The 26,918-nt window shown below is 42.5% G+C and overlaps 1 protein-coding gene across 1 annotated transcript in view; it reads right to left on the reverse strand.

Moving 5' to 3' along the window:
* The window catches only part of LOC117360475 (collagen alpha-1(XXVIII) chain-like), a 123,855-nt gene that overhangs the window by 62,588 nt on the left and 34,349 nt on the right, over positions 1 to 26,918 (reverse strand). The window contains exons 13-20 of the mRNA XM_033944262.1: positions 17,256 to 17,324; positions 15,699 to 15,767; positions 11,093 to 11,161; positions 10,624 to 10,692; positions 10,464 to 10,532; positions 6,386 to 6,454; positions 4,365 to 4,436; positions 1,023 to 1,091 (exon numbers count right to left, since the gene is read on the reverse strand). Coding sequence (XP_033800153.1) covers positions 1,023 to 1,091; positions 4,365 to 4,436; positions 6,386 to 6,454; positions 10,464 to 10,532; positions 10,624 to 10,692; positions 11,093 to 11,161; positions 15,699 to 15,767; positions 17,256 to 17,324 — 555 coding nt within the window. The remainder of the gene's footprint in view (positions 1 to 1,022; positions 1,092 to 4,364; positions 4,437 to 6,385; positions 6,455 to 10,463; positions 10,533 to 10,623; positions 10,693 to 11,092; positions 11,162 to 15,698; positions 15,768 to 17,255; positions 17,325 to 26,918) is intronic.

Genomic DNA, 26,918 nt, shown 5'->3' on the forward strand with positions numbered 1-26,918 from the left:
AGCTAAATCAGGAAGCCGGAAGGATAAGCTTTTTATATTGATTTTATTTGTAGTGTGCAGTGCCTGAGTCTTTTGGTCTACACATTTGAAGTTGAAAAAAGACACGTGTGTGGTGCCAATTTAATCTGAACTGTGGATGCAGGGGGATACAAATGTTTTTTTTTTTAATAAATAAATAATCATGAATTTATGGTGAGTGTAACTATTGGGCAGACTAGATGGTCCATTCAGGTTTTTATCTGCTGTCATGTACTATGTTACTATTAAAAAAAATGCAAACCATTCAGTCCTATAATTCAGATCTTTTGGCCAAACTGTATGCAGAGTTTTTAAATCCAATGTTATTCCATTTGATGAAGCTGAATACGCAAATTGTTCCAATATAAGGAGGCTACAGTCAAGTCAATCACCAAACATCTTAAAACATGAAAAGAAAGCTGACTCACTATACAGTGTTTAACCAAAGGCTCTTCACCTCTACCATACTCTATATTATAACGATGCTCAAATAGCCATATCTTCAAATGGTGAGTCGTTTGCCCAACATATATCAAATCACAGGGGCAAATTAAAATGTAAACAACATTCTGGGACATACAAGTAATGTGAAGTTTAAGATATGCTGTTGCCTTAAATGGAATCGATACAACCACTCCACCATAACTGAACAGACTGTACATCATCTATATTTCTTTCCAGTGGCCCTCAACACCAGTGAAATTAGGCATTGTCCATACATCAGAGTGACACAATAGATCTTTAAAGTTACTGCTTCTTCTGTAGGACATCATACATTGTAGAGCCTGGAAACATTGACCCACTCCCAGAATCTTCCAATATGTTTTTACAATCTTTCCTATTTGAATAGACAGTGGAAAATATATTAACAAACATGAGACCACTTCCAATCCCGGTCCTTTGCTCAATACTGTGGTTTAATTTATGGGAGGAGTAGCTGATGTATCATATTGAAGAAAAAATCCAGTTACAGTAATCTTACATGTTAATAAAGAAATACTTACTTTTCCACCCTGTATTCCAATGCCTGGTGAGCCCTCTGGTCCTCGATGCCCCAGTAGTCCTGGTTCTCCCTATGTTATAGAAGTAGAAAATAAAATGATGGGGTTAAATTATTTAGGGATCCTTTTACTAAGGCACGCTAGCTGTTTTAGTGAGCGCTAGTCGCTAACGCGTCCATAGACTATAATGGATGTGTTAGCGTTTAGCGCGCTAAAACGGCTAGTAAAAGGACCCCTGTCCCGGAGGCCCACCAGGCCAATCAGGTTTTCAGAATAGCCCTAATGAATATGCATGGAGCAGGTTTGCATGCCTGTCACTTCCATTATATGCAAATCTCTCTCATGCATATTTATTAGGGCTATCCTGAAAACCCGATTGGCCTGGTGGTCCTCCAGGACAGGGTTGGGAACCACTGCCTTAGTTCACTAAACATTATTGCCTGAATATTCAGCGATACAATATTCCAACCTGTATTCCTTACAATTTAGGGCTCCTTTTACTAAGCTGCAGTAGCATTTTTAGCACGCGCTAACCCCTGCGCTATGCAGAAAAACTAACGCCAGCTCAATGGAGGCATTAGCGTCTAGCGTGCGCTAAAACCACTAGCGCAGCTTAGTAAAAGAAGCCCTTAGTAAAATACAGGAGCAGTGCTCTGGCAGCCTATATTGCTGGTGCTGCCCCACAGCAGCTGTAGAATGCATGCAGTTACCCACAAGCCTTCTGTATTGACCTCACAATAGAGGGCACAAATATATACGCTTGGTTAAAACTAGTACGATTGGGCTGAGCCAGCCCATCTGCTCAATGGCACCGTTGTGTGCTGCCATGTGGTGGGTCTCTGACTCAGCTTCTGGATCAGGTCTTCCACTCTTGGGTTGCTTAGATTTGAGGATGCAGCACAGGTTAAATGTCAGAACCTATACCAGTATTCTTTTGACCAAGGTCTCTTATCTGAATAAATTTTATTCACACAGTGATTTTGTATCATAAATATTTTTATTATTAATCACTGAAAGGGCAATTGTATAACCAGGATCTCCCATTTAAGTGTATGTTATGTACCTAAATGTTTCAAATAATGATATATGTGCAAACGTGTGTAAATGCCAATATTCTGCGTAAGGGATATTTTACAAATACTTACTTAAACTGCATAGTACATATTTGCAAGAGGGGTGTACACAGGGGTTGAGAATGGGCTGTAAACAGATGGGGCTCCCACTTAGAACAGAAGAACACAAGCATTACCATACTGGGTCAGACCAAAGGTCTAGCAAGCCCAGTATCCTGTTTTCAACAGTGACCAATCCAGGCCACAGGTATCTAGCAAGATCCCAAAAAAATATAAACAGATTTCATACTACTTAACCCATGCATAGGCAGTGGATTTTCCCAAGTCCATCTTAGTAATGGCTTATGGACTTTCCTTGTAGGAACATGTCCAAGACCTTTTAAAAACCTGCTAAGCTAACTGCTTTTACCACATTCTGTGCAATGAATTCCAGAGTTTAATTATATGCTGAGTGAAGAAATATTTTCTTCAATTTGTTTTATATTTATTACTTAGTAGCTTCATTGCATGCCTTGTATTTTGAAAAGGGTAAACAAGCAATTCAAGTCTACCTGTTCCACTCCACTCAATATTTTAAAGATCTCTATCATACCTCCTCTTTTCCAAGTTGAATATCCCAAGCCTCTTTAGCCTTTTCTCATAGGGAAGTAATCCCTTCCCTTTATCATTTTTGTCGCTCTTCTCTGTACCTTTTCTAATTCTGCTATATCTTTTTTGAAATGCGGTGAACAGATTGGCACACAGTAGTTGAGGTGCAGCCAATACCATGGAGCGATACAAAGGCAGAATATTCTCAGTTTTGTTCTCCATTCTTTTCTCAATAATTCATAATATTCAATTTGCTTTTCAGGCTGCCACTGTTGCACACTGAGCCAGAGTGGTGACTCCTAATATGGAATCTTGCATCACATAGCTATAGTTTGGGCTCTTCTTCCCTATACAGGCAATCCTTTGCATTTGCTCAGATTAAGGGCTCCTTTTATCAAGGTGCGCTAGCAGGGTTAGCGCGTCGGACATTTCATCATGCGCTAACCCCTGCGGCAAGCCAAAAAACTAATGCCTCGTCAATGGAGGCGTTAACGACTAGCGCGGCAGGCGGTTTAACGCGCGGTATTCCGTGCGTTAAACCCCTACCGCAGCTTGATAAAAGGAGCCCTAAATGTCATCTGCCATTTGGATGCCCAGTCTTCCAATTTCTTAAGGTCTTCCTACAGTTATTCACAATCGGCATGCATTTTACCAACTTTGAACAGTTTAGTGTCATCTGCAAATTTAATCACCTCACTCATAGTTCTATTTTCCAGACTAAGGGCTCATTTTACTAAGCTGCGATAGTGGTTTCAGTGTGTTCTGAATTGCCGCGCATGCTAGACGCTAATGCCAGCTTTGAGCTGGCGTTAGTTCTAGTCACATAGCGCAGGTTTAGCGCGCAGTGCAATTCAGCACGTGCTAAAAATGCTATCACAGCTTAGTAAAAGGAGTCCTAAGTGGATTACATTTTTTTAACTCGCTGGACTACATTGTTTAATTCGCTTTTTTCACCCAGAAAAGTTGCCATGAGTTTTCCTGCAGATTTTTCTTTCTTGAACTTTTGGGGGGCGGGGGATGACTTATGCTTCTACTTGCTCTATTTTGGACTCAGGATCTCTGAGATTGCCCCAAGTCTCATCTCCAGTCACCAAACAATGAAAATTTGCTTGGTCTTCACAGAGCATGTCCAAGTGGCCTTCTGACATGGTGTAGCATTCTTGGAACCCATCTTGCACTAACCTTGGACATGTCCAACTTTTCATGAATTATTTTCCAAACCCAGGCAAGGTCAATCAATGACTGAGAACAATGTCCGGTGGTGTCACGAAGGGGCCGGGATAGAGCCAGATCGGGAAGGTGTTCTTTAAAGGACGCTTTCGCCGCTCCCGCTGGCTTCTTAGCCCTTTTCAAACTGTAGCAGTGGCGTACCAAGGGTGGGGGTGTGTATCAAAAAAATGATGGGCCGTCAAGGGGGGGGAGTTGTCAAAAAAATGATGGGACGGGGGGGGGGTGTCAAAAATGATGGGCCGGGGTTTGTGTGTATAAAATGATGGGCCCCAGGTGTTACATACCCATTTTATGGATTGAGTTAGGTCTATGTTTTTTTTGGATTGCATTAGGTCTATGCTGTTCCTGTCTTACATTTTTGGGCATCTTCACATTCAGTGTTGAAAGTGTTTACTCTAACATACCCTAGGTACGCCACTGTCTCTAAATATAAAGACTCTTAAGAAAAAATCACCTTTTGTCCTGGAGCACCATCTTCTCCTGGAAGACCAGGCAGACCTGACAGTCCTGAAGCCCCAGGTTCACCCTGAAATAAGAGACAATGACCAAAGATCAATAGCTTTGTTGCTGCAACTTAGGAAATAGAGCCTTATGGTGTTTTTTTTTTTTAGGGTTTTAAGCCATAAATTCATGCATTCTAATAGGTTATACTTTTGAGTGTTTTATTAACGTTATACTATGAATTTGTTTTCTCAGGGTTTCTGCAGCTTGCATCATATGTGTTGCAGGTTTCTGGGTCTCACTGCATCTTGTCAGGTAGAACCAACACTTCAACCATCATGCTGTGGCTTTCTTCAGCATATGCTGTGAGGTCTGCAGTTTGTTTTTATATAGTAGGTCCTTAAACCCCAACTAATCGTATCTGTTTTCTTAGTTATGGAAGTTACAGTATAACTGTCGCAGTTATTAGGAGACAGGAGGTAGGATCTAGGGTGCAGCTCTGATGTATATGTGAGAGCCTTCCTTGTATCTGCCTTCTTCCTTGCCAGCCCCAAGCTTAAAGAAGAGTGGCCACTATATCAGTCATGTAAGTACAGGCCTGCGCTCGAGTGCTACCTTATCCTGGACCCCCCTCCAATGCAGACTTCTTGTTACAAAGGGGCAGGACATGGTAGTGCTTGAATGTGGGCCTAAACTTTCATGGCTTGCTTAGTGTTCACGCTTCTTTAAGCTTAGAGATTGTATGGAAGGAGGTAAGGGGTCATTTGTTGGCAGTTCCCAAAGTGAGGGGCGGGACTAGGGAAGGATTGGGGTGAGACTGAGGTGTAACGGGGCAGGGATGGGTGAAACTGGGCGGACCTGGGTCTAAGGGTTTGGATTTTACTATAGTAAAATTTTGCAACCCTAAGCTTTCTCAATGCCTCTTAAGTGTAGTCTCCTAACATTTTACTTTGAATGGGTTCTTCTAATTTGAACCATTGTAAATGCATCTATCAGAACAAATTTTACTAAAGAAATGAAACATGAGAGCACAGCCAAATTAATTATGTATTCAACCCATGATGCTCTTGTACATTTCAAATATCTTTGTTGCAAGAAAATTTCTAAAATATTTAGCAGGAAGGTGCAGCTGCAGCTTGGCACAGTGACAAGATCCTCTCGTCTTAAGGTGCAGAAAGACAGGTTGTAAGAGAACATTTTTGAGGTAATATTTATAAATGTTGTTTTGTGCGTAAAGTTGGTGTTCTGTATGGAAAAGGACTTTTATAAATACGTGTGGCTCTTTATGCACACTTGAAGGACTAAGGAGTGTACTTATGAGAGACTGCTGAAAAATTCTCAGCCCAGCCAAGAAAGTTGGGGCAGTCTTCATCGAGGGCTATACACTTAGGGCTCCTTTTACTAAGGTGCGCTAGCATTTTTAGTGCACGCTGAAGATTAGTGCGTGCAAACCACGCGCTAAGCGAAAAATACTAACGCAAGCTCTATGGAGGCGTTAGCGTCTAGCGCGTGCGCGAAAACTGCTGGCGCATCTTAGTAAAAGGAGCCCTTAGTCCAGTGATTTTCCACTTTTATTATTCCCTATTTTTCCAATGGAATGAAAAAGGTGGAAAATCACAGGACTAAATGAATAGCCCTCAATGGAGAGTGGAGACTGCCCCAACTTTGCTGGTTGGGCTGAGAACTTTTCAGCGGCCTCTTGTATATACATGCTGTGTATAGGCAATCTAGGGAGGTGTCGGATGGCATTATGTGCCCATATATTCTATAACATACGTGACTACACATATAGAGCATGTGCATACATTTACAGCAACTCTGTGTAAATTTCTACACTTCAGTTTGTGTGCTACTGAGGCTGGTTCCAAGATCTCTAGGTTGCTTTTTTATATTTAGCTTAAAAGAATGGCACTTCCTTGGGTTTTAGACAGAGGCATCCTTTTTTAATATTTATCTCCCCACCCCCTCTTTTACATGTTTAGCAGAAATATCTTCAATTTCCAAATAAAACAGAAGATATTAAAAATATTGTACCTTTGGGCCAGGTTCTCCAAGTCCTCTTTCTCCCGGAGCTCCAGTTTCTCCTGGTAAACCTTGCTCTCCCTTGCAGAAAAAGAATAAAGAGTGATGTAATATTGCAAAGACCTCCAGCATTCTGGCAGCACTGCTAATTTAGACACTAGTGCAGTGGTCTTCATTAATTTTTAAACTGGGACCATTTGGGCTTCTAATGAACTGAAGGAGATCTGTCAAATATTTTCCTCATGTGGAGCCACAACACTGTTGACCAGTGTGTGTCAATGACATTCATCCCCACAGCCCACCTTCAAACTTCATTGGGGTGAACATTTCCAAATGCATTCTTTTTTGTCTATTAAGAAATGCCTTGTCCTTCAAGCATGCACTCCTCCTCCATCTGCTTTTCTCTTTCTGTCCTGAGCCTAGGCAGAAAAGCAGACGAAACCCAGAAAGGCCATGAGGGCCACCAAAGAGGTCTCCGGGGGCTGCCATTGGCCCTTGGGATTTGCATTGAAGAACACTGCACTAAAGTTTCATCCCAGCACTCCCATTTTAGATATGCTGAAACAATGGGCTGCCTTTGAAGTCAAACATTTCTAGTCATAGAAACATAGAAGATGACGGCAGAAAAGAGCTACAGCCCATCAAGTCTGCCCACTCTGCTTACCCACCCCCTGTCTATGCCCTAATGACCCAATTTCCTTATCTTGACCCTCGTAGGGATCCCACATGGGTATCCCATTTATTCTTAAAGTCTGGCACGCTGTCTGCCTCGATCACCTGCACTGGAAGCTTGTTCCAACGATCAACCACTCTCTCTGTGAAGAAATACTTTCTGGTGTCGCCATGAAATTTTCCGCCCCTGAGTTTGAGCGGGTGCCCTCTTGTGGCCGAGGGTCCCTTGAGAAAGAAAATATCATCTTCCACTTCGACACGTCCCGTGAGGTACTTAAATGTTTCGATCATGTCTCCCCTCTCCCTACGTTCCTCGAGAGTGTAGAGCTGCAATTTGTTCAGTCTCTCTTTGTACGAGAGACCCTTGAGCTCCGAGATCATCCTGGTGGCCGTCCGCTGAACCGATTCAATTCTGCGCACATCTTTACTGTAATGTGGCCTCCAGAATTGCACACAGTACTCCAGATGAGGTCTCACCATGGTCACTGTTCAGCTTTCAGGTATGACTAGAAATGTTTGACTTCTTTGACAATACAGTGCCATTTTCTAATGAGTTTTGCCAAAGACGGAATGGAGAATAGGTTTCACTGTTTCTAATTATGATATGGGGGCTGCCACCTCTACACTGCAGCCCTCATCTCTAGTTATGCTCATGACCCACCTCTGCTATTTGCTCTTCGGCTACATTCTTTAGCCTCCTGGTTTCTTGTAGCGTCTCTTGACGGCAAATCACTTAACACACTATTTCTCCAGGTCTAAAATAGGTACCTGTATACAATATGTAAACTGCTTCGATTGTAACCACAGAAAAGCAGAATATCAAATCCTATCCCCTTTTCCTTTCCCTCTCTGTACATGTGCCTTGGTCTACTTTACCTCCAATTTAAAATCTACTGAATATGCAAAGCAGGTCATGACCTCTCTTGTGCTCCCTTTGCTGTAGCATTCACCCACCATCCTCCTGCTTTATACTGCCTTCCCGCTATAATATGACCATTATTGTCTGCTCAAAGACTGACAATCCATTGAGGTATGGGACCTATCCCCTTCCCTGCTGATTGTCTCTTCATTGTTCCTTAGGCTGAAAATTTTGTTGTTTAACCTCTAATTTTTTTTTTTTTTACTATCTATATATTTAACCTGAGAAACCATTTACAGCTCTCTCTAACCGTATTCGCAGTTTTAATACTCGCAAATTCAGTTATTCACGATTTTTACCATGCTGGCTCCTCCCCACAGAATGATGTCATCCCAGCACTTTCTTCAGCATGCAGCATTGCCAAGCGGGCACTTTTCCCCATGACGTTTCACTTACAGTATGTCTTTCTTACTTTGTTGCTAAAGACAACGAACCACAGTTTACCCTTCTCTCCAAAAGAACCCTGTCAGCCGCCACCGCCGCCACTTCCGGTGTACCAGCCCTCACTATTGCTCCGATGGCTGAAGACAACGAACCACAGTTTACCCTCCTCTCCCTCCTAGCTCCTGCACTCAACAACGAACACAAGGGAGAATGTGGAACCAAAAGAACCCTGTTGGCTGCCGCTGTCGCATTGCTTCCAGCTTACCACCCCTCGCTATCGCTCTGACGGTTGCAGACGTCTTTTGAAATGGCGTAGTTTTTCCGGGCAGGCGGGGGGGGGGGGGGGGAGGGGAGGAGGAGGCAAATAACTTTCTCATATGTTATTCGCGGTTTTATCATATTCTCTAGGCTTTTTAACAGAAAACTGCAAATAACATATGAGAAAGTTATTTGCGGTTTTTCCGTATTCGTGGGTCGGTTCATCCCCAATCACTGTGACTATGGAGGGAGAAGTGTATAAATAATTAAACTAGCAGATTTCTACAAAGAAAATGCTGGTTCTCTAGGACTCCTTTCATTTTTCTCTAGCCACAATAAATGGGACTTTTTATTATGTACTGCCATTTTAGACTGGATTTTGTCCTTCAGAAAAAATGAGTTCCATTAATAATGTGGATAGTTAAATTGTTCATTTTGAGGCCAACATTCATTCCACAGCTGAGAAGTCAAGAGAACTGGCTATATTAAGCTTAATTTCAGTTGCAATCTAGCCAACTAGATTGAGAATAGATTTACAGTAAATCTAGCCCACAGTTTCTCAAGCCAGTTTTCAAGGAACCCCAAGCCTGTCTGGTTTTCAAGATATCCACAACGAATATGCATGAGGTATTTGCATACAATGGAGGCAGTGCATGCAAATATATCTCATTATAGTCATTGTACATAGTTTGGATATCAGATTGGCTTGGAGTTCCCTGATGACTGGGTTGAGAAACTCTGGTCTCCTTTAAGACATAGCTGTGTAGTTTAAAGCTGGCTTTTTCTGCAGAGATAGTCATCTAAGGGGGTCTACTTTTGAATCTGTTCTGTAATGCACATCCACAGGCATTATTAGTAAATAGGAAAGGCTTGTAAAATGATGGGTTGGTATAGCCTCCCTGGCCTCCCTCCTACCACCACCTCTGTCATCCGGCCTGTACCATCCATTTCTTCAGCAATGGTGTAATCCCAAATTAGTTTACCATTACCAGTAGGAAAGTACCACTTCTACAGCATTTGGCCAGGTCTGTACTCTGAGGCAACTGTGTAAACTCAGCTATCTATGAATATCATGTTCTGTGTCACAGGATGGCCCTTTGCACATGGATGGTCTGCACATATATAGAGGGCCGTCCTGAAAAGACCTAACATGCACAACCCCTCTGGCATTGCAAATAATAGGAGCCACTGTAAATAAGTGTATTCTAATGAGCTGAAGGATGATAAACAGATTCCCAGGTTAGCTGTCCAGTATTACTACTACTGTTAATTATTTCTAAGGTGCTACCAGACGTACACAGCGCTGTACGGAGTCACGAAGGAGACAGTCCCTGCTCGAAGGAGCTTACAATCTAAACAGACAAGACAGACAAACAGGTTGCATGGATATAGTTAGGGGGAATGGTTAATCTGCTGGCTAGGGTGGTGGGCAGTGGGGAGTAGGGTTATGGATTGAAGGCTATATCAAAAAGGTGGGTTTTTGGTCTGCTTTTAAACAAGGGAAGGGGTGTGGCAGACAAACTCAGATAGTTTATTCCAGGCATTAGGGGCAGCTAGATTGAAAGTATTGAAAATTTATGCAAATTTTCTCCCCTCCCTCCACTTACAGAACTGCCCAGATGTTGAGCAGTTAAATACAGTTGCCTGTCAATCACTCAGCAGTGATAGATTTTCTAAAGGGACCTATCTAACTGTCTGATACAATTTGAAAATCCACAGCTTTATGTATTAACTTATACATATTCTTTTTCTTATTTAGATCTATTAATTTTCTCCCAATATTCAAACAATTTTTGCAAACAGACCCCATAAAAAAGAATTTTTCTATAGACTTGACTATAGCTAATTTTTTTGTACCTTTGGTCCGGGATGCCCTTCTCCAGCTGATCCTCTTGGGCCTGGTGGACCTTTTGGACCTTGAATTCCCTGAAAAGATTTTACAGTAGATTAAAAAGTAAAGTTTACCTGACCGTACTGAGGAAAGGCTGTGAAAAAAAATGAAAATTTAAGGGTTTACCTTTTCTCCTTGCACTCCAGTACCAGGTAGTCCAATAGGTCCAGGCAACCCGGGAGGACCAAATTCACCCTAATTGAAAAATAAATCCAAGTTGCAGCTTTAGTTGGAAGTTTGAAACAACTTTCTATTAGAAGAATATGACTGCACATTTGTCACTCCTTACTGGAACTGCAGGTTATTCTCTCATTCACTCCATTTGTTTTTGGCGCTGTTCCCTACTTTAGAACTGAACACTTTCCCACAAAGCTAATCAGTTTGATCTGAATGCATAGATTAATGTGACTGTACTTTAGAAAGAAAGCAACTATATTATTGGCTATAAATTTGTCCACAAAATACTGTATTGTTCAGTTTGATCATAAATCCCCAATGCTTTATTTTGCTTCATGACCTCTATTGTAATCTATAACAATCAGCATGTTTCCAAAACATTTATGCTTTATTCAGACAGTGGCCAATTACAGCTCACCTTTTCACCTTTAATGCCAGGGCCTGGTAATCCACGAGGTCCTCGGGGTCCCTCAAACCCACGTTCTCCCTGTTGAAGCATCATAAAAGCTTTACAACTCTATAAAAGTTTATTTCTAGAATCTAATAAACAAATACTGGGATATATGGCAATTTAAACATTACTAGTGAATGGTGAACTAAGTACAATTGAATAGCCCTACTTAAGATGTATGCATATCTTCAGGGTCTGGAGCTATATCTTAGAACAGTGGTTCCCAACCCTGTCCTAGAGGAACACCGGGCCAATTGGGTTTTCAGGCTAGCCCTAATGAATATGCATGAAGCAAATTTGCATGCCTATCACTTCCATCATATGCAAATCTCTCTCATGCATATTCATTAGGGCTAGCCTGAAAACCCGATTGGCATGGTGTTCCTCCAGGACAGGGTTGGGAATCACTGTCTTAGAATATGAACCAACTTTTCAAAATGTATGGTGTCCTGGAAGCAACCCAGTTGCTCCTTCCCCCATGGGCTACTACTGATACCATGGATAGTGTTACAAGACATCCGGATTTTCCCGGACATGTCCTCATTTTGAGGACATGTCCGCTTTTCAAAACCCGGCACTTTGTCCGGGTTTTGTAAAGCTGTGTCGGGCGGGAGGACATCTGCACATGCGCGGCCGTCATGTAATGATGTCATGCGCACGAGAGTTGAGATTAGAGGCAAATTTAAAATCTTTCAAAATTATGTTAAAAGCAGTTTTTTGTTTTTTTTAAAAGAAGCATTCAGGTAAGATTTAAATCAATACGATATTACTCATATGCTCTAAATGTTCTAGATCTTCAGTCATCAGTCTGATAAAATTTTAAAGTTCAATGGTATTTTTATTATTTTATTTAGGAGTGAATGCTTTTTGGTATGGTTGGTGTTTGTATGGTTAGATTTATTCTGCTCAACAATGGAGTTGCTTTTTTGGTTTTTTTTAAGAGTGAATGTTTTTTAGTATGTTTGCTGTTTATATGGCCTAAATAAACTACCCTAAGTGGTGTAATCCAATCATATACTGAAAAGAGTTTTTCCCCCACTTATTTGAAGAGGTGTAGAGCTTGTTACTCTACGGGAAAAGGCCTCAGAAATGGAGCCTACGCACAGTCATAGACTGAGTGAATCGGCGTAGTTACTCTGCTCCTTGCTCCAGTCATCGGCCAAAAAAACCCATTAACTTGAAATATCTTTAATGTTTAAACAACTTACTTTCAACTCATTAAAAGACTTGTAAGTTTATCTACTTTTTATCTTTTTTGTTTTATCTTTTTTATCTTTTTATTGCATTTTTTCTTCTCTTTTTTTAAAAGCTCTTGTACAGTTTTACCGCTCTTATACTTCTTTACACATTGCATACACAACTCTGTTAGAACTGAAAAGAGTGACTAGAGAATTTACTTAACTTCACACAGTGTTTGGTCTCAGCAAAATAACTTTCCAGAGATGCCAATGTTTGATCTCAACAAAATGCCTTTCAAGAGATGCCGACGCGGCCAGCGTTTCGCGAAGATCTATTCTATTTCGCAGCTTCAGGGCCGGAATCTTGGGCATTCCAAATTTTTCACTTTCCTGTATCGTCAACAGTTTTCAGATAGCACTCAAAATGGTGACAGCCTCTATTTGATATACTCGGATGCTGTTTATATGGGCTAGGTCTATACTATCTAATAATGGAGTTCTTTTTTATATTTATTTTATTTTACTTTTATTATATTCTGTAAACCTCTTGGACCAGTGAAATGAACAAGCGGTATAACAAGATTAATAAACCATTAAAGGGAAGGGAGCCAGTTTTCATGAAATATCATATCTGTCCTGCTTTATACTTTTTGTAATTGCAAACTGGGTTTGTTACCAGAATATAATAGTTTTGTTATCTGCCTCAAACTCATAAGGGCTTTGGGGGAATACAAATTGGAATGCAATATAATGTAAACTTGGATTTCTAGAAAATATCTGATGAGAAATAAGAAAAATGTTTGTTTAATTTTGTGCATCCTTGAAGTTTCCTGCATTCTTTACTAGTAAATAAGAGGCTTCCTTCTAATTTAAATAAATGGTCTTATTTGAAGAGACAGCAATATTTCCTTGCACCTGACAAACCAGCTGTTTAAACAGAGGATGGGAAACCCTGGAGGTTTGCTGACACCACTTAGAAACACTGTTCAAGGGGATTAAATAGACATGCCACAAACTGTTGATAACAGGTTGGACTTTTAACTTTCATTTGTTCTCAGATTTCACTGTTTTTGGAGGTGGAGTGGAAGTGTGTGTGTGTGTGTTAGGGAAAAATACACTGGCACTAGCTAAATATTTCTACAAAGTGAAGCCTGGATGAAGTGGTGGTCTTTGCATTCATCCACATCAAGCCTTCTACCCCCCTTCTCGGACTGGCTGAGTTTGGAGAGAGGCAGAGTGCCCAGTCCCTAAAGAAGGGAATCTCAGCCTAAAAGAAGTCTGAGGTCAGAAAACAGTATGAAATTATGTTTGGAAGATAATATGTTAATCTCCCACATTAAGATTGGTGCGACTATGTTATCTGTAGCGGGTGTAAAGCTGTGGAATATCCTGCCAGGAATCTTGAGTTTGTGTGCTGCTAGAATGAGTTTTAAGAAAATATTAAAAACTCAACTGTTTTTGAAGGCTTTTATGAGTTGAAATTTTATATTCAAACTGGATTTGAAGATTTCTGATGTTTACCGACCATTTTTAAGAGTGTTGTTTTTTTAACAACTGAATTATGTATGTTTGTTTAACATTTTATGCTTGTTCCTATGGAAACCGTATAAGCAATATACAGTACTGTATATACATTTTTAAATAAATAATAAATCAATCAATCATGCAATGGCAACATATACAGTAAAGGGTAATTCTATAACTGGGTATCCACAATTATGCACCCTTTGCACACACAAAGGGCCGATAAATGGACATAGCTCTTACTTATGCATGGAGCTTATAGCATATTGTAAGTTATTTATTGGGATTTATTAACTGCCTTTTTCATGAAGAGATTCACCCAGAGCGGTTTGCAATATACAAATAGAAATCAGGTACTCTTAACTATTTTCCCTATCTGTCTCGGCAGGCTCACAATCTAAGGGCTCCTTTTACAAAGGCACGCTAGCGGTTAATGCACGCTAAACCGCCGGCCGCGCTAGCTGCTACGCCTCCTCTTGAGCAGGCAGTAGTTTTTAAGCCAGCGCGGGGGTTAGCGTGTGATGAAAAGTAGCGCGCGTTAACCCCGTTAGCGTGGCTTAATAAAAGGAGCCCTAACTGTAGTACCTCGGGCAATGAAGGGATTAAGGGCTAGATTCTTAAAAATTTAAGGTTGCATTTAATGCACTCACTAAACTGGTTCCAGCTGGTTTAGCTCGCATGCATTTTAGTGGCGGATTATCAAAATGGCTATTCATAGCACCGCACTCAGCCTCTATCGTCCGCTAGAATAGCGGTGGTTTCAGCTCAAAGAAAAGGCTTTTCTAACCAAAAATGTTGGTGCTTGTAACAAAGGAGGCATAGTCCCTGACGATACTAGAAGTGAAACGGTTGGGCAGCCGTCGGGCACAAAGATAAGTGCCTTTCCTTTACAGCACTATAGAGCACTTTTATAGCACTGTATGCACTTTATAATTTATGCAGAGCCTGTTGAAAATTAACAAAAAGATTTATTGCACATGCTATTTGCTAAGACCAATGATGAAAAGATCACCCCAGTAAGGGCACGAATAGAATCGGAAGGAGTGCCTTGGGTGTTTGAGGTCTAGCAAGAAATCAACTTATTGTAGTTTTGTCCTCATTATCTGGTAACTTAGTTCCACGCCATTAAGAGCTGTTTAAAAAAACATTATTTTAATGATTAATTTAGGTTACGTGCAAGGTTAGGGGCAGAGAATAGGCATGGCTGACTTTGGCTTCGCCAGGCTTCTCAGTAGATGTTGAGATATTAGGCCAGGTTTTATCTACCTCTAGTACGCCTAGTGATGCCAAAGTCTGCTTAGGTGTCGCTAGGTGTGGTTCTATAAAGGACGCCTAACAGTTGATTGACAACCGTGCAGAGTGGCGTCGTTTATAGGATCAGGCCTCAGGTGTCTAATGACTGGGGCAAGAGTGATTCCCAGTAGCTCTTGTCCCATCAGATACCTGAATTCAATATGGAACTGGTTAACTCCTTCTTGTGATATTGCCATTAAGGATAAAAGTAACAAATAAAAGTTCCAGAGGGCCTAATCTGGCTGCTCAGTTTGATATTTCAATGGAGTTGAAGAGAGGACTTGGGCTGCCCTGGTGGCATTTAGATTTGGCAGCCCAAGTAAGGTGCCTAACTTCTTTTCCTCATGCTGGCCCTGTCTACCTTTTAGGCGCCCATTGAAAATAGCTAACTACATTTAAGTGCTCAAGCCCAGTCAGTTTCAGAGGGATCAATTTAGGCCCTTCTCTCTGAAAGCTGGGCACCTATATTTCTTTGAAAATTGATGTCATGCTTTTTAGTTAACAAACTTTCAAAACTATGCAGTGAAAACAGGAGTATGTATCTGAGCTAAAACATAGAGTATTTTCATGGGTGTTACCTTTGGTCCTGGAAGCCCTTCCCCTGGTGTACCTCTTTCTCCTGAAATCCCTTGCTGTCCCTGAGGTCCCTGTTAAAAAAACAAACAATAAATACAACCTGCACAAAACTGATAAATCATCATATAGAAATATGAGAAAATGAATGCTGCTATATTAGGGAATAATGAAAATTTTAAATTAATTTGGGGCCCATTGATGTCCTTTGTAGAATCTCTATAGTTATGGTTTGTCATTAGATAATATGCACATCCAGGGAGGGGGGAGGGATGGGATGTAAATATGGTTGGAAAAACTTTGGTGGGTAAGGGGAGGGTATTAATAAGCATGAATTTTAGAGAATTTTAAGTGATGTCTATATTGTAAAATGAATAATTTATTCTGTATTTCACTTATTGTATATGTTTTAAAAATGAATAAAGAATATTAAAAAAAACCCAAAAAAACTGATAAATCATTTTACCTGCATCAATAAATTCTAAGGGCTCCTTTTACAAAGCTTCTTTAGGCTTTTGTATCACCGGCCGTGGCAGTATTAGCTCCGATGCTCATAGGAATTCTATGAGTGTCTGAGGTAATACTGCCATGGCCAGCGATAAACAAGCCTAATGGGGCTTCGTAAAAGGGGGGCAAATTTGTTGTTTTAGAAACTGTTTTCTTACATCTCTGTTCAAAAATAATATTTTGCAGCTATTTGATAACTCAAAGAAGGAATGTAGCTCACAGTTGACAATGATTATAATAGTTTTAAAACATTAATTCCTATATTATCTACATGTATTTTTTAATACAGGCAGTTTACAATTTTATTTCACAATTTAGACCTGTTTTCTTCTGCTGTATTCTATGTTACCCCTTTTCAGAACAATATGGGGCAAATTCTATAAGGGGCGCCTAATAAGAAGGTGATAAGTGCAGCCGTGCTCTACTTTATATAGAAGGCTGCCCCCTGAGGGTAGTACCACAAAACTACCACTAGGGGGTCATAATAGAGCCTCTGGTACCAGAGCCAGATTGGTGGGAGCAGAGGGAGCCCACTACCAGCTCAACTCCCAGAACTGGCTCTGGGTAAGACCATAGGGTGATAATTTATATATATTTTTTCAACTTAACTAACTTCAAACACTATTTTGCATTCATTAAACCCTTTGCTTATATCTAGTGAATGAAGTTGTTCTGGGATGTAATCAAATGTATATCGACTGAGAAAGAAAATAAAGAGCCACAGAACTTTATCTTAAAGTTTTACAACAGTCCATGGCAAATATCTGTTGTATTATTTATTTAGTTTTGCTAGAACTGCACTACACGTAAGGCAGAGCAATGTAGTTTGCCTCTGCCCTATGTAGTAAATGCAGGACAGATGCTAGGTATGCCCCCTACATTTACTGCACAGGCTTTGCTTCTACATGTTAATATCTGCCATTAATGCATAGTAAGCAGAAATTCATACTGCACTTTAGTAAAAGGGCCCCACAAGAATAAATGTACAAATCTGTGTCATCCAACCCTGTTTTGATCTATATATAAGAGAGGAAAGAATATATTTAAATACTTACTGGTAATCCAGGCTCACCAATTCCAGGTGGGCCACCAGGGCCTGGTCTTCCTTGCATACCAACGTCACCCTTCAAACAAAGATTATATTCATTAGTTCATAATTTTTCATGTTTGCACAGAACACAAACAGTGTATTTTCCTGTGTGTTCATGTACTGCTGTATTTCTGGATAATCAAATAAATCAATGTCAGATTAATATTCAAAAATACTTTGATTCTTTGCCTTCATACCTAGGTTCTTGTCTGATATCTGTGGGAGTTCTAAATTTTCAGAATCTTATAAAGCCATCATTTGGCTATACAAGTGGGTATAATTTTTAGTGGGACTGGCTTATATGGTCAGCACTGGACACTTACTGGTTAAGTCATACTGAAAGCTAACTACTGAGGGGCAAATTCTATAAACGGCATCCCGATTGTAGGTGGCCTACTGCTGCCTATCCAGCCAATCGGGATGCATGTTTTTAAAAAACACCACACCGAGGAAGGCCGCCTACATTGTAGGTACCTCCGTGAGCTTAGGGAGGCATGTAGGCTCGTCTAAGGCTAGGCATGGGCGTGGCTTTGCCCGGAACTGGCCTTATGCGACTTTAGGCAGGCCTAGACGGTACTACTAAGCACCTCCCTAGGCCCACAGTAGACATTTCAAGCAGACACAACTGCTGAGCTTATCGTGGCAAGGGATCTCTCTGCCATGATAAGTTTAGCAGCCATGGCAACCTATCCCCCCTCCCCCATGAAGACTACCGGCAGGAGGGATGCCCAGTCTCTCCTGCCGGAACCCCCCTGAACATCGCCAGAAGGAGGGATGCCCAGTCCCTCATGCTGGAACCCTGGAATCCCCCCAAACATCGCCAGCAGGAGGGATGCCCAGTCCCTCTTGCCAGATCCCCCTCCTCTAACCACCAGTCCCCCCAGCCCACTCTCCCGGACTCCCCTTCCTCCACCCCCCCCGGATCCCCCTACCTTAAGCTGATGGCCGGCTGGAGACATCCTTCCTGTCTCCAGCTGGCTGGCTAGTCTTCACTCGAATGGCGGGCCTGCCCCTTCCCGGTGTATTGTGGGATGCTCCAGGGAGGGGCCTTATGGGTCAACTGGAATCTTAGGCCCCTCTCGCAGTGTATTCTGGGATGCATTGGGAGTGGCCTAAGATTACGATTGGCAAGAACCCTTATGCCACTTCCCATGGGTTTGAGGGAGGGATCTGATGGGGTGGAGGAGAGGTTTCGGCAGGAGGGATTAGGCATCTCTTCTATCGGCAATGTTTGGGGAGGTTCTGGCAGAAGGAACCTGCAGGTGATGTTTGCTGGGGGGGGGGGGTATTCCGGTAGGAGGGATTGGACATTCCTCTTGCCGGCGATGCTTGCAGGGGGGAGGGGGTGTTCTGGCAGGAAGGAATGGGCATCCATCCTGCTGGCAATATTTGGGGGGGGGGTGATGGGTTGCTGCTAAACTTATCGCAGAGGGAGATCCATTGCTGTGATAAGCTCAGCGGCAACCCGATTTTCTAACCTGCGCCTGTGACATGAATGCCTATTAGAGAATTGTTCGTATTAGGCAGGCTTAGGTGAACAGATGTGATTCTGTATAGGATGCCCGTGTGTGATTCTCAAAAGCCGCTTAAGCGGCTTCTGAGACTGGGTGTCCTATACAGAATCCGGCCCTGAATTTTTAAGACCCTATTGCAGTTAGGCAAATTAAAACTCCTTTCCCATTAGGCCACAGAAATTACAGTATATTAGACTGAAAGTATTTTAGTGGATTACAGATTTTTAACTGTTTTTGGTTGTTCATCATGGCAGATTAAGGGGGGAATTCATCAATGTATGCTACTGTTAAGATGGGCTATTTTACCACAAGTTGTCTATTTTAGGACAAAGTCTCATTGCCCCTGTGCTATAATACCATATCTTGTGGTAAAATTACTCATCTTAACAGTAACACACATTGATGAATTCCCCCCTAAGGTTCTTATTTCAACATTTGAAGTCATTACAGGAGGTGAACGCACTTGGTCCATCTTCAAAACTGCATCATCTCAACCACATCTTCATTTGCAGAATTCATTATCATAGGATGTTGTATAATTGGTTGAAAAAGGATTAGATAGATTTATGAAGGATAGGCCAACAAGAGGTGCAGCCCTGGATTTACTTGAGTGTTAGCAACTGGGGAGAGAAGACATAGGATGAACTACTTCTACATATACCCGGTGTCTATGGCACTTCCTTTAAACACTACTTATTTTATTTATTTATTGGGATTTACCGTATTTTTCGCTCCATAAGATGCACCTGACCATAAGACTCACCCTAGATCTAGAGGAGGAAAACAAAACAAAAAAAATTCTGAACCAAATGGTGTGCCCTGTATCCTGTCCCCCCTCTGGTGGTCTAGTGGTAGGCCGTGATAGGGTACATGGCATGTCTAGTGGTGGGCATGTCTAATGGTAGGCACGTGTAGTCAGCCAGCCAGCCTTCTGAATGAACATTACAAAAAAGCCAACTTTTAACAGTATATTTATTGAGTTTCACCTACCTTTAAAATACGCTAATGCAACAAGTCAAGCTATTCTAAAGCCATTTCTGTACTGTTATCGGAGATGTAAATGCACGCCCTTCAGAAGATTGACAATAAATTGCAATAGAAGTCCTCGACTATATCCCCAGGGCCAGTTAATCAGCAACATATGTAACGCGTAGGAGGCTCTCACTTGTTATCTATAAACTGCAAAAATACCAAGCTGACAGTTGGCAGAAACCCCCATAGAAGATAAAGTGAAAACACATAAAGACCCGGTTTACTTGCAAATAATTTGTTTCCCTTTGCTGCCACCAGCTCTCTGTAGACGGAACAAAAGAAACCCTACAGAGCACTTGTTAGCATGACTCAAATTTACCCGGCAGGTTAGCTTGGGTTCTGTTAATATACACATTTCCCCCCCCCCCCCGTTAAGTTTAAGCAGCATGGAGGACAAGGAGGGGGAAGGGTGCCCAAAACCCTCAGACGTACCCCATCAAGAAGACAGTCAGCAGCCCCAAACCCTTCTCTCCCACAGAATGGCGCAACTGTGTTTCCTAGCATCCACCATGAAGCTCTCACCCCGAGCCTGTCTGCCTGCACGCGCCACACTCTGCACTCTGCTCCGGCCTCCGATAATGTCAGAGGGACCGCGCTTCCCTTTTATAGGTGAATTTTAAAGGGGAAGGGCGGGCTATTTTTGTGCCAGAGGCTCTTGTGATTCACACAGTACACAGCTCGCGAAAGCTCAGGCAAGAGCAGCAGCAGCAACAACAACAACCAGACAAACTTTCGGGAGCTCCTCTTTTAGACCAGACCACCACTCTGGGAATGGGGGGGGGGTTGTTTTTTTTATATTCGCTCCTTAAGACGCACCCTTATTTCCACCCAGTTTTTTGGGGAAAAAAAGTGCATTTTATAGAGCGAAAAATACGGTACTACCTTTTTCATTCAGCTGCAGCAGTTTACAATACACGCAGTGGTTAAAGCTACAGCCTCAGCACCCTGGGGTTGTGGGTTCAAACCCACGCTGCTCCTTGTGACCTTGGACAAGTCACTTAATCCCCCCATTGCCCCAGGTACATTAGATAGATTGTGTGCCCACCGGGACAGACAGGGAAAAATACCTACCTGAATAAATTCATGTAAACCGTTCTGAGCTCCTTTGGGAGAACGGTATAGAAAGTTGAATAAATAAATAAACCATTTTCCCTATCTGTCCTGGGGACTCACAATCTAACTGTGGTACCTGGGGCAATGGAGGGTTAAGTAATTTGCCCAGAGTCACAGGGAACAGGCTGGGATCCAACTCACAACCTCAGGGTACTGAGGCAGCAGTTCTAACCACTAGGCCACACCTCCACTTTTCACTGTTAGAAGGTAATTTAGCTTAGGCAATCAGCATTTATCAGCTTTTTAAATGGAACAGAGGATTTGTACCAGAAAATTGATGCCCCCCCATAGGCTGGCTGCACTTTGTATATCTATCTTATCTATCTAATTAAAACAGACAAACAGGACAAACAGGGGTTAAGGAATTTCTCACAGAGGGAATGATAAAGCAGACATGGGTACTTAACAAGTGGGTGGGAGTTGGGAGTTAAAGAAGCCTTAAAAAAGGTGGGGTTTCAGCCTAGATTTGAATACTGCCAGAGACAGAGCTTGACATAAAGATATATTTTATGAAGTCCCATTTATGTGATTACCCAGGCTAATTAATGCTCAGATGCACTAAAGTCAGCGATCATCTAACGATCGTTGCTAAAACCGTGTGACATAAAATTATCCTCATAAAGTCAAGACTGCAAGGAGGCAAAGGAAAATGATTTTATATTAGATTGTGAGCCTGCCGAGACAGATAGAGAAAATACCTAAGAGTACCTGATTACTATTCAATGTATTGTAAACCACTTTGGGTGAATCTCTTTATGAAAAGTCACTTAACAAATCCCAATACTGACTCATGCATTGTAACAGCTGGATTCCAGAGTTAAACGCTGCACCTTTCCGTCAGTCAGATCTTATGATTCTATTTTCCAGCCCCCTGTCTGGCCTGTTAGAATCTTCCTGTTAGGTTTGTTCCTGTAAAAAGCTGTCCTGGCAGTAATTTTCCCCCAAGCTGAAAGGATGAGCCTCTCACTCACTTTCCTCTTTCTCTAAATGTCCTCAGCAACTGTGCTGTTGTCCTCAGCAACTGTGCTGTCAGCATGGTGTCGCTAATGTAGAACAGCAGGAGGTTAACCCCATCAGTGCTGATGGCCAGCGACTGTATTAATGTGCAGCCACCTGCTGCTTAGCTTAATGCCCATAAATAACAGGCTTTTTGCAGGAAGAAATAAAACTAAAGACATAAAAAAACAATCTTACATGTACGATTTCCTATTTCACCACACAGGCTTATTTTCTGCAGCTCTAAATCCATTAATAATCTATATATATAAAATCGGAGGTATGCATGTGTGTATGTATGTGTGTATGTGCCGCGATCACGCAAAAACGGCTTGACCGATTTGAACGAAACTTGGTATGCAGATCCCTCACTACCTGGGATGATATGTTCTGGGGGTCTCGCGGCCCACCTGCACACGTGGGCGGAGCTACAAACAGAAAATCAGATTTCACCCATTCATGTCAATGGAAAAAATGTAAAAAGCTGCCATTCTCGCAGTAATTCAAAAACGGCTTGACCGATTTGAACGAAACTTGGTATGCAGATCCCTCACTACCTGGGGTGATATGTTCTGGGGGTCTCGCGGCCCACCTGCACACGTGGGCGGAGCTACAAACAGATAATCAGATTTCACCCATTCATGTCAATGGAAAAAATGTAAAAAGCTGCCATTCCACAGTAATTCAAAAACTGCTTGACCGATTTGAACGAAACTTGGTATGCAGATCCTTCACTACCTGGGGTGATATATTCTGGGGGTCTCGCGGCTCACCTGCACACGTGGGCGGAGCTACAAACAGAAAATCTGATTTCACCCATTCATGTCAATGGAAAAAATGTAAAAAGCTGCCATTCTCACAGTAATTCAAAAACGGCTTGACCGATTTGAACGAAACTTGGTATGCAGATCCCTCACTACCTGGGGTGATATGTTCTGGGGGTCTCGCGGCCCACCTGCACACGTGGGCAGAGCTACAAACAGATAATCAGATTTCACCCATTCATGTCAATGGAAAAAATGTAAAAAGTTGCCATTCTCACTGTAATTCAAAAACGGCTTGACCGATTTGAACGAAACTTGGTATGCAGATCCCTCACTACCTGGGGTGATATGTTCTGGGGGTCTTGCGGCCCACCTGCACACGTGGGCGGAGCTACAAACAGAAAATCAGATTTCACCCATTCATGTCAATGGAAAAAATGTAAAAAGCTGCCATTCTCACAGTAATTCAAAAACGGCTTGACCGATTTGAACGAAACTTGGTATGCAGATCCCTCACTACCTGGGGTGATATATTCTGGGGGTCTCGCGGCCCACCTGCACACGTGGGCGGAGCTACAAACAGATAATCAGATTTCACCCATTCATGTCAATGGAAAAAATGTAAAAAGTTGCCATTCTCACTGTAATTCAAAAACGGCTTGACCGATTTGAACGAAACTTGGTATGCAGATCCCTCACTACCTGGGGTGATATGTTCTGGGGGTCTTGCGGCCCACCTGCACACGTGGGCGGAGCTACAAACAGAAAATCAGATTTCACCCATTCATGTCAATGGAAAAAATGTAAAAAGCTGCCATTCTCACAGTAATTCAAAAACGGCTTGACCGATTTGAACGAAACTTGGTATGCAGATCCCTCACTACCTGGGGTGATATGTTCTGGGGGTCTCGCGGCCCACCTGCACACGTGGGCGGAGCTACAAACAGATAATCAGATTTCACCCATTCATGTCAATGGAAAAAATGTAAAAAGCTGCCATTCCACAGTAATTCAAAAACTGCTTGACCGATTTGAACGAAACTTGGTATGCAGATCCTTCACTACCTGGGGTGATATATTCTGGGAGTCTCGCGGCTCACCTGCACACGTGGGCGGAGCTACAAACAGAAAATCTGATTTCACCCATTCATGTCAATGGAAAAAATGTAAAAAGTTGCCATTCTCACTGTAATTCAAAAACGGCTTGACCGATTTGAACGAAACTTGGTATGCAGATCCCTCACTACCTGGGGTGATATGTTCTGGGGGTCTTGCGGCCCACCTGCACACGTGGGCGGAGCTACAAACAGAAAATCTGATTTCACCCATTCATGTCAATGGAAAAAATGTAAAAAGCTGCCATTCTCACAGTAATTCAAAAACGGCTTGACCGATTTGAACGAAACTTGGTATGCAGATCCCTCACTACCTGGGGTGATATGTTCTGGGGGTCTCGCGGCCCACCTGCACACGTGGGCAGAGCTACAAACAGATAATCAGATTTCACCCATTCATGTCAATGGAAAAAATGTAAAAAGTTGCCATTCTCACTGTAATTCAAAAACGGCTTGACCGATTTGAACGAAACTTGGTATGCAGATCCCTCACTACCTGGGGTGATATGTTCTGGGGGTCTTGCGGCCCACCTGCACACGTGGGCGGAGCTACAAACAGAAAATCAGATTTCACCCATTCATGTCAATGGAAAAAATGTAAAAAGCTGCCATTCTCACAGTAATTCAAAAACGGCTTGACCGATTTGAACGAAACTTGGTATGCAGATCCCTCACTACCTGGGGTGATATATTCTGGGGGTCTCGCGGCCCACCTGCACACGTGGGCGGAGCTACAAACAGATAATCAGATTTCACCCATTCATGTCAATGGAAAAAATGTAAAAAGTTGCCATTCTCACTGTAATTCAAAAACGGCTTGACCGATTTGAACGAAACTTGGTATGCAGATCCCTCACTACCTGGGGTGATATGTTCTGGGGGTCTTGCGGCCCACCTGCACACGTGGGCGGAGCTACAAACAGAAAATCAGATTTCACCCATTCATGTCAATGGAAAAAATGTAAAAAGCTGCCATTCTCACAGTAATTCAAAAACGGCTTGACCGATTTGAACGAAACTTGGTATGCAGATCCCTCACTACCTGGGGTGATATGTTCTGGGGGTCTCGCGGCCCACCTGCACACGTGGGCGGAGCTACAAACAGATAATCAGATTTCACCCATTCATGTCAATGGAAAAAATGTAAAAAGCTGCCATTCCACAGTAATTCAAAAACTGCTTGACCGATTTGAACGAAACTTGGTATGCAGATCCTTCACTACCTGGGGTGATATATTCTGGGAGTCTCGCGGCTCACCTGCACACGTGGGCGGAGCTACAAACAGAAAATCTGATTTCACCCATTCATGTCAATGGAAAAAATGTAAAAAGCTGCCATTCTCACAGTAATTCAAAAACGGCTTGACCGATTTGAACGAAACTTGGTATGCAGATCCCTCACTACCTGGGGTGATATATTCTGGGGGTCTCGCAGCCCACCTGCACACGTGGGCGGAGCTACAAACAGATAATCAGATTTCACCCATTCATGTCAATGGAAAAAATGTAAAAAGTTGCCATTCTCACTGTAATTCAAAAACGGCTTGACCGATTTGAACGAAACTTGGTATGCAGATCCCTCACTACCTGGGGTGATATGTTCTGGCGGTCTTGCGGCCCACCTGCACACGTGGGCGGAGCTACAAACAGAAAATCAGATTTCACCCATTCATGTCAATGGAAAAAATGTAAAAAGCTGCCATTCTCACAGTAATTCAAAAACGGCTTGACCGATTTGAACGAAACTTGGTATGCAGATCCCTCACTACCTGGGGTGATATATTCTGGGGGTCTCGCGGCCCACCTGCACACGTGGGCGGAGCTACAAACAGATAATCAGATTTCACCCATTCATGTCAATGGAAAAAATGTAAAAAGTTGCCATTCTCACTGTAATTCAAAAACGGCTTGACCGATTTGAACGAAACTTGGTATGCAGATCCCTCACTACCTGGGGTGATATGTTCTGGGGGTCTTGCGGCCCACCTGCACACGTGGGCGGAGCTACAAACAGAAAATCAGATTTCACCCATTCATGTCAATGGAAAAAAATGTAAAAAGCTGCCATTCTCACAGTAATTCAAAAACGGCTTGACCGATTTGAACGAAACTTGGTATGCAGATCCCTCACTACCTGGGGTGATATATTCTGGGGGACTCGCGGCCCACCTGCACACGTGGGCGGAGCTACAAACAGATAATCAGATTTCACCCATTCATGTCAATGGAAAAAATGTAAAAAGTTGCCATTCTCACTGTAATTCAAAAACGGCTTGACCGATTTGAACGAAACTTGGTATGCAGATCCCTCACTACCTGGGGTGATATGTTCTGGGGGTCTTGCGGCCCACCTGCACACGTGGGTGGAGCTACAAACAGAAAATCAGATTTCACCCATTCATGTCAATGGAAAAAATGTAAAAAGCTGCCATTCTCACAGTAATTCAAAAACTGCTTGACCGATTTGAACGAAACTTGGTATGCAGATCCCTCACTACCTGGGGTGATATATTCTGGGGGTCTCGCGGCCCACCTGCACACGTGGGCGGAGCTACAAACAGAAAATCAGATTTCACCCATTCATGTCAATGGAAAAAAATGTAAAAAGCTGCCATTCTCACAGTAATTCAAAAACGGCTTGACCGATTTGAACGAAACTTGGTATGCAGATCCCTCACTACCTGGGGTGATATGTTCTGGGGGTCTTGCGGCCCACCTGCACACGTGGGCGGAGCTACAAACAGAAAATCAGATTTCACCCATTCATGTCAATGGAAAAAATGTAAAAAGCTGCCATTCTCACAGTAATTCAAAAACGGCTTGACCGATTTGAACGAAACTTGGTATGCAGATCCCTCACTACCTGGGGTGATATATTCTGGGGGTCTCGCAGCCCACCTGCACACATGGGCGGAGCTACAAACAGATAATCAGATTTCACCCATTCATGTCAATGGAAAAAATGTAAAAAGTTGCCATTCTCACTGTAATTCAAAAACGGCTTGACCGATTTGAACGAAACTTGGTATGCAGATCCCTCACTACCTGGGGTGATATGTTCTGGGGGTCTCGCGGCCCACCTGCACACGTGGGC

The sequence above is a fragment of the Geotrypetes seraphini genome, chromosome 5 (genome assembly GCF_902459505.1).
Source record: "Geotrypetes seraphini chromosome 5, aGeoSer1.1, whole genome shotgun sequence".
Taxonomy (NCBI): domain Eukaryota; kingdom Metazoa; phylum Chordata; class Amphibia; order Gymnophiona; family Dermophiidae; genus Geotrypetes; species Geotrypetes seraphini.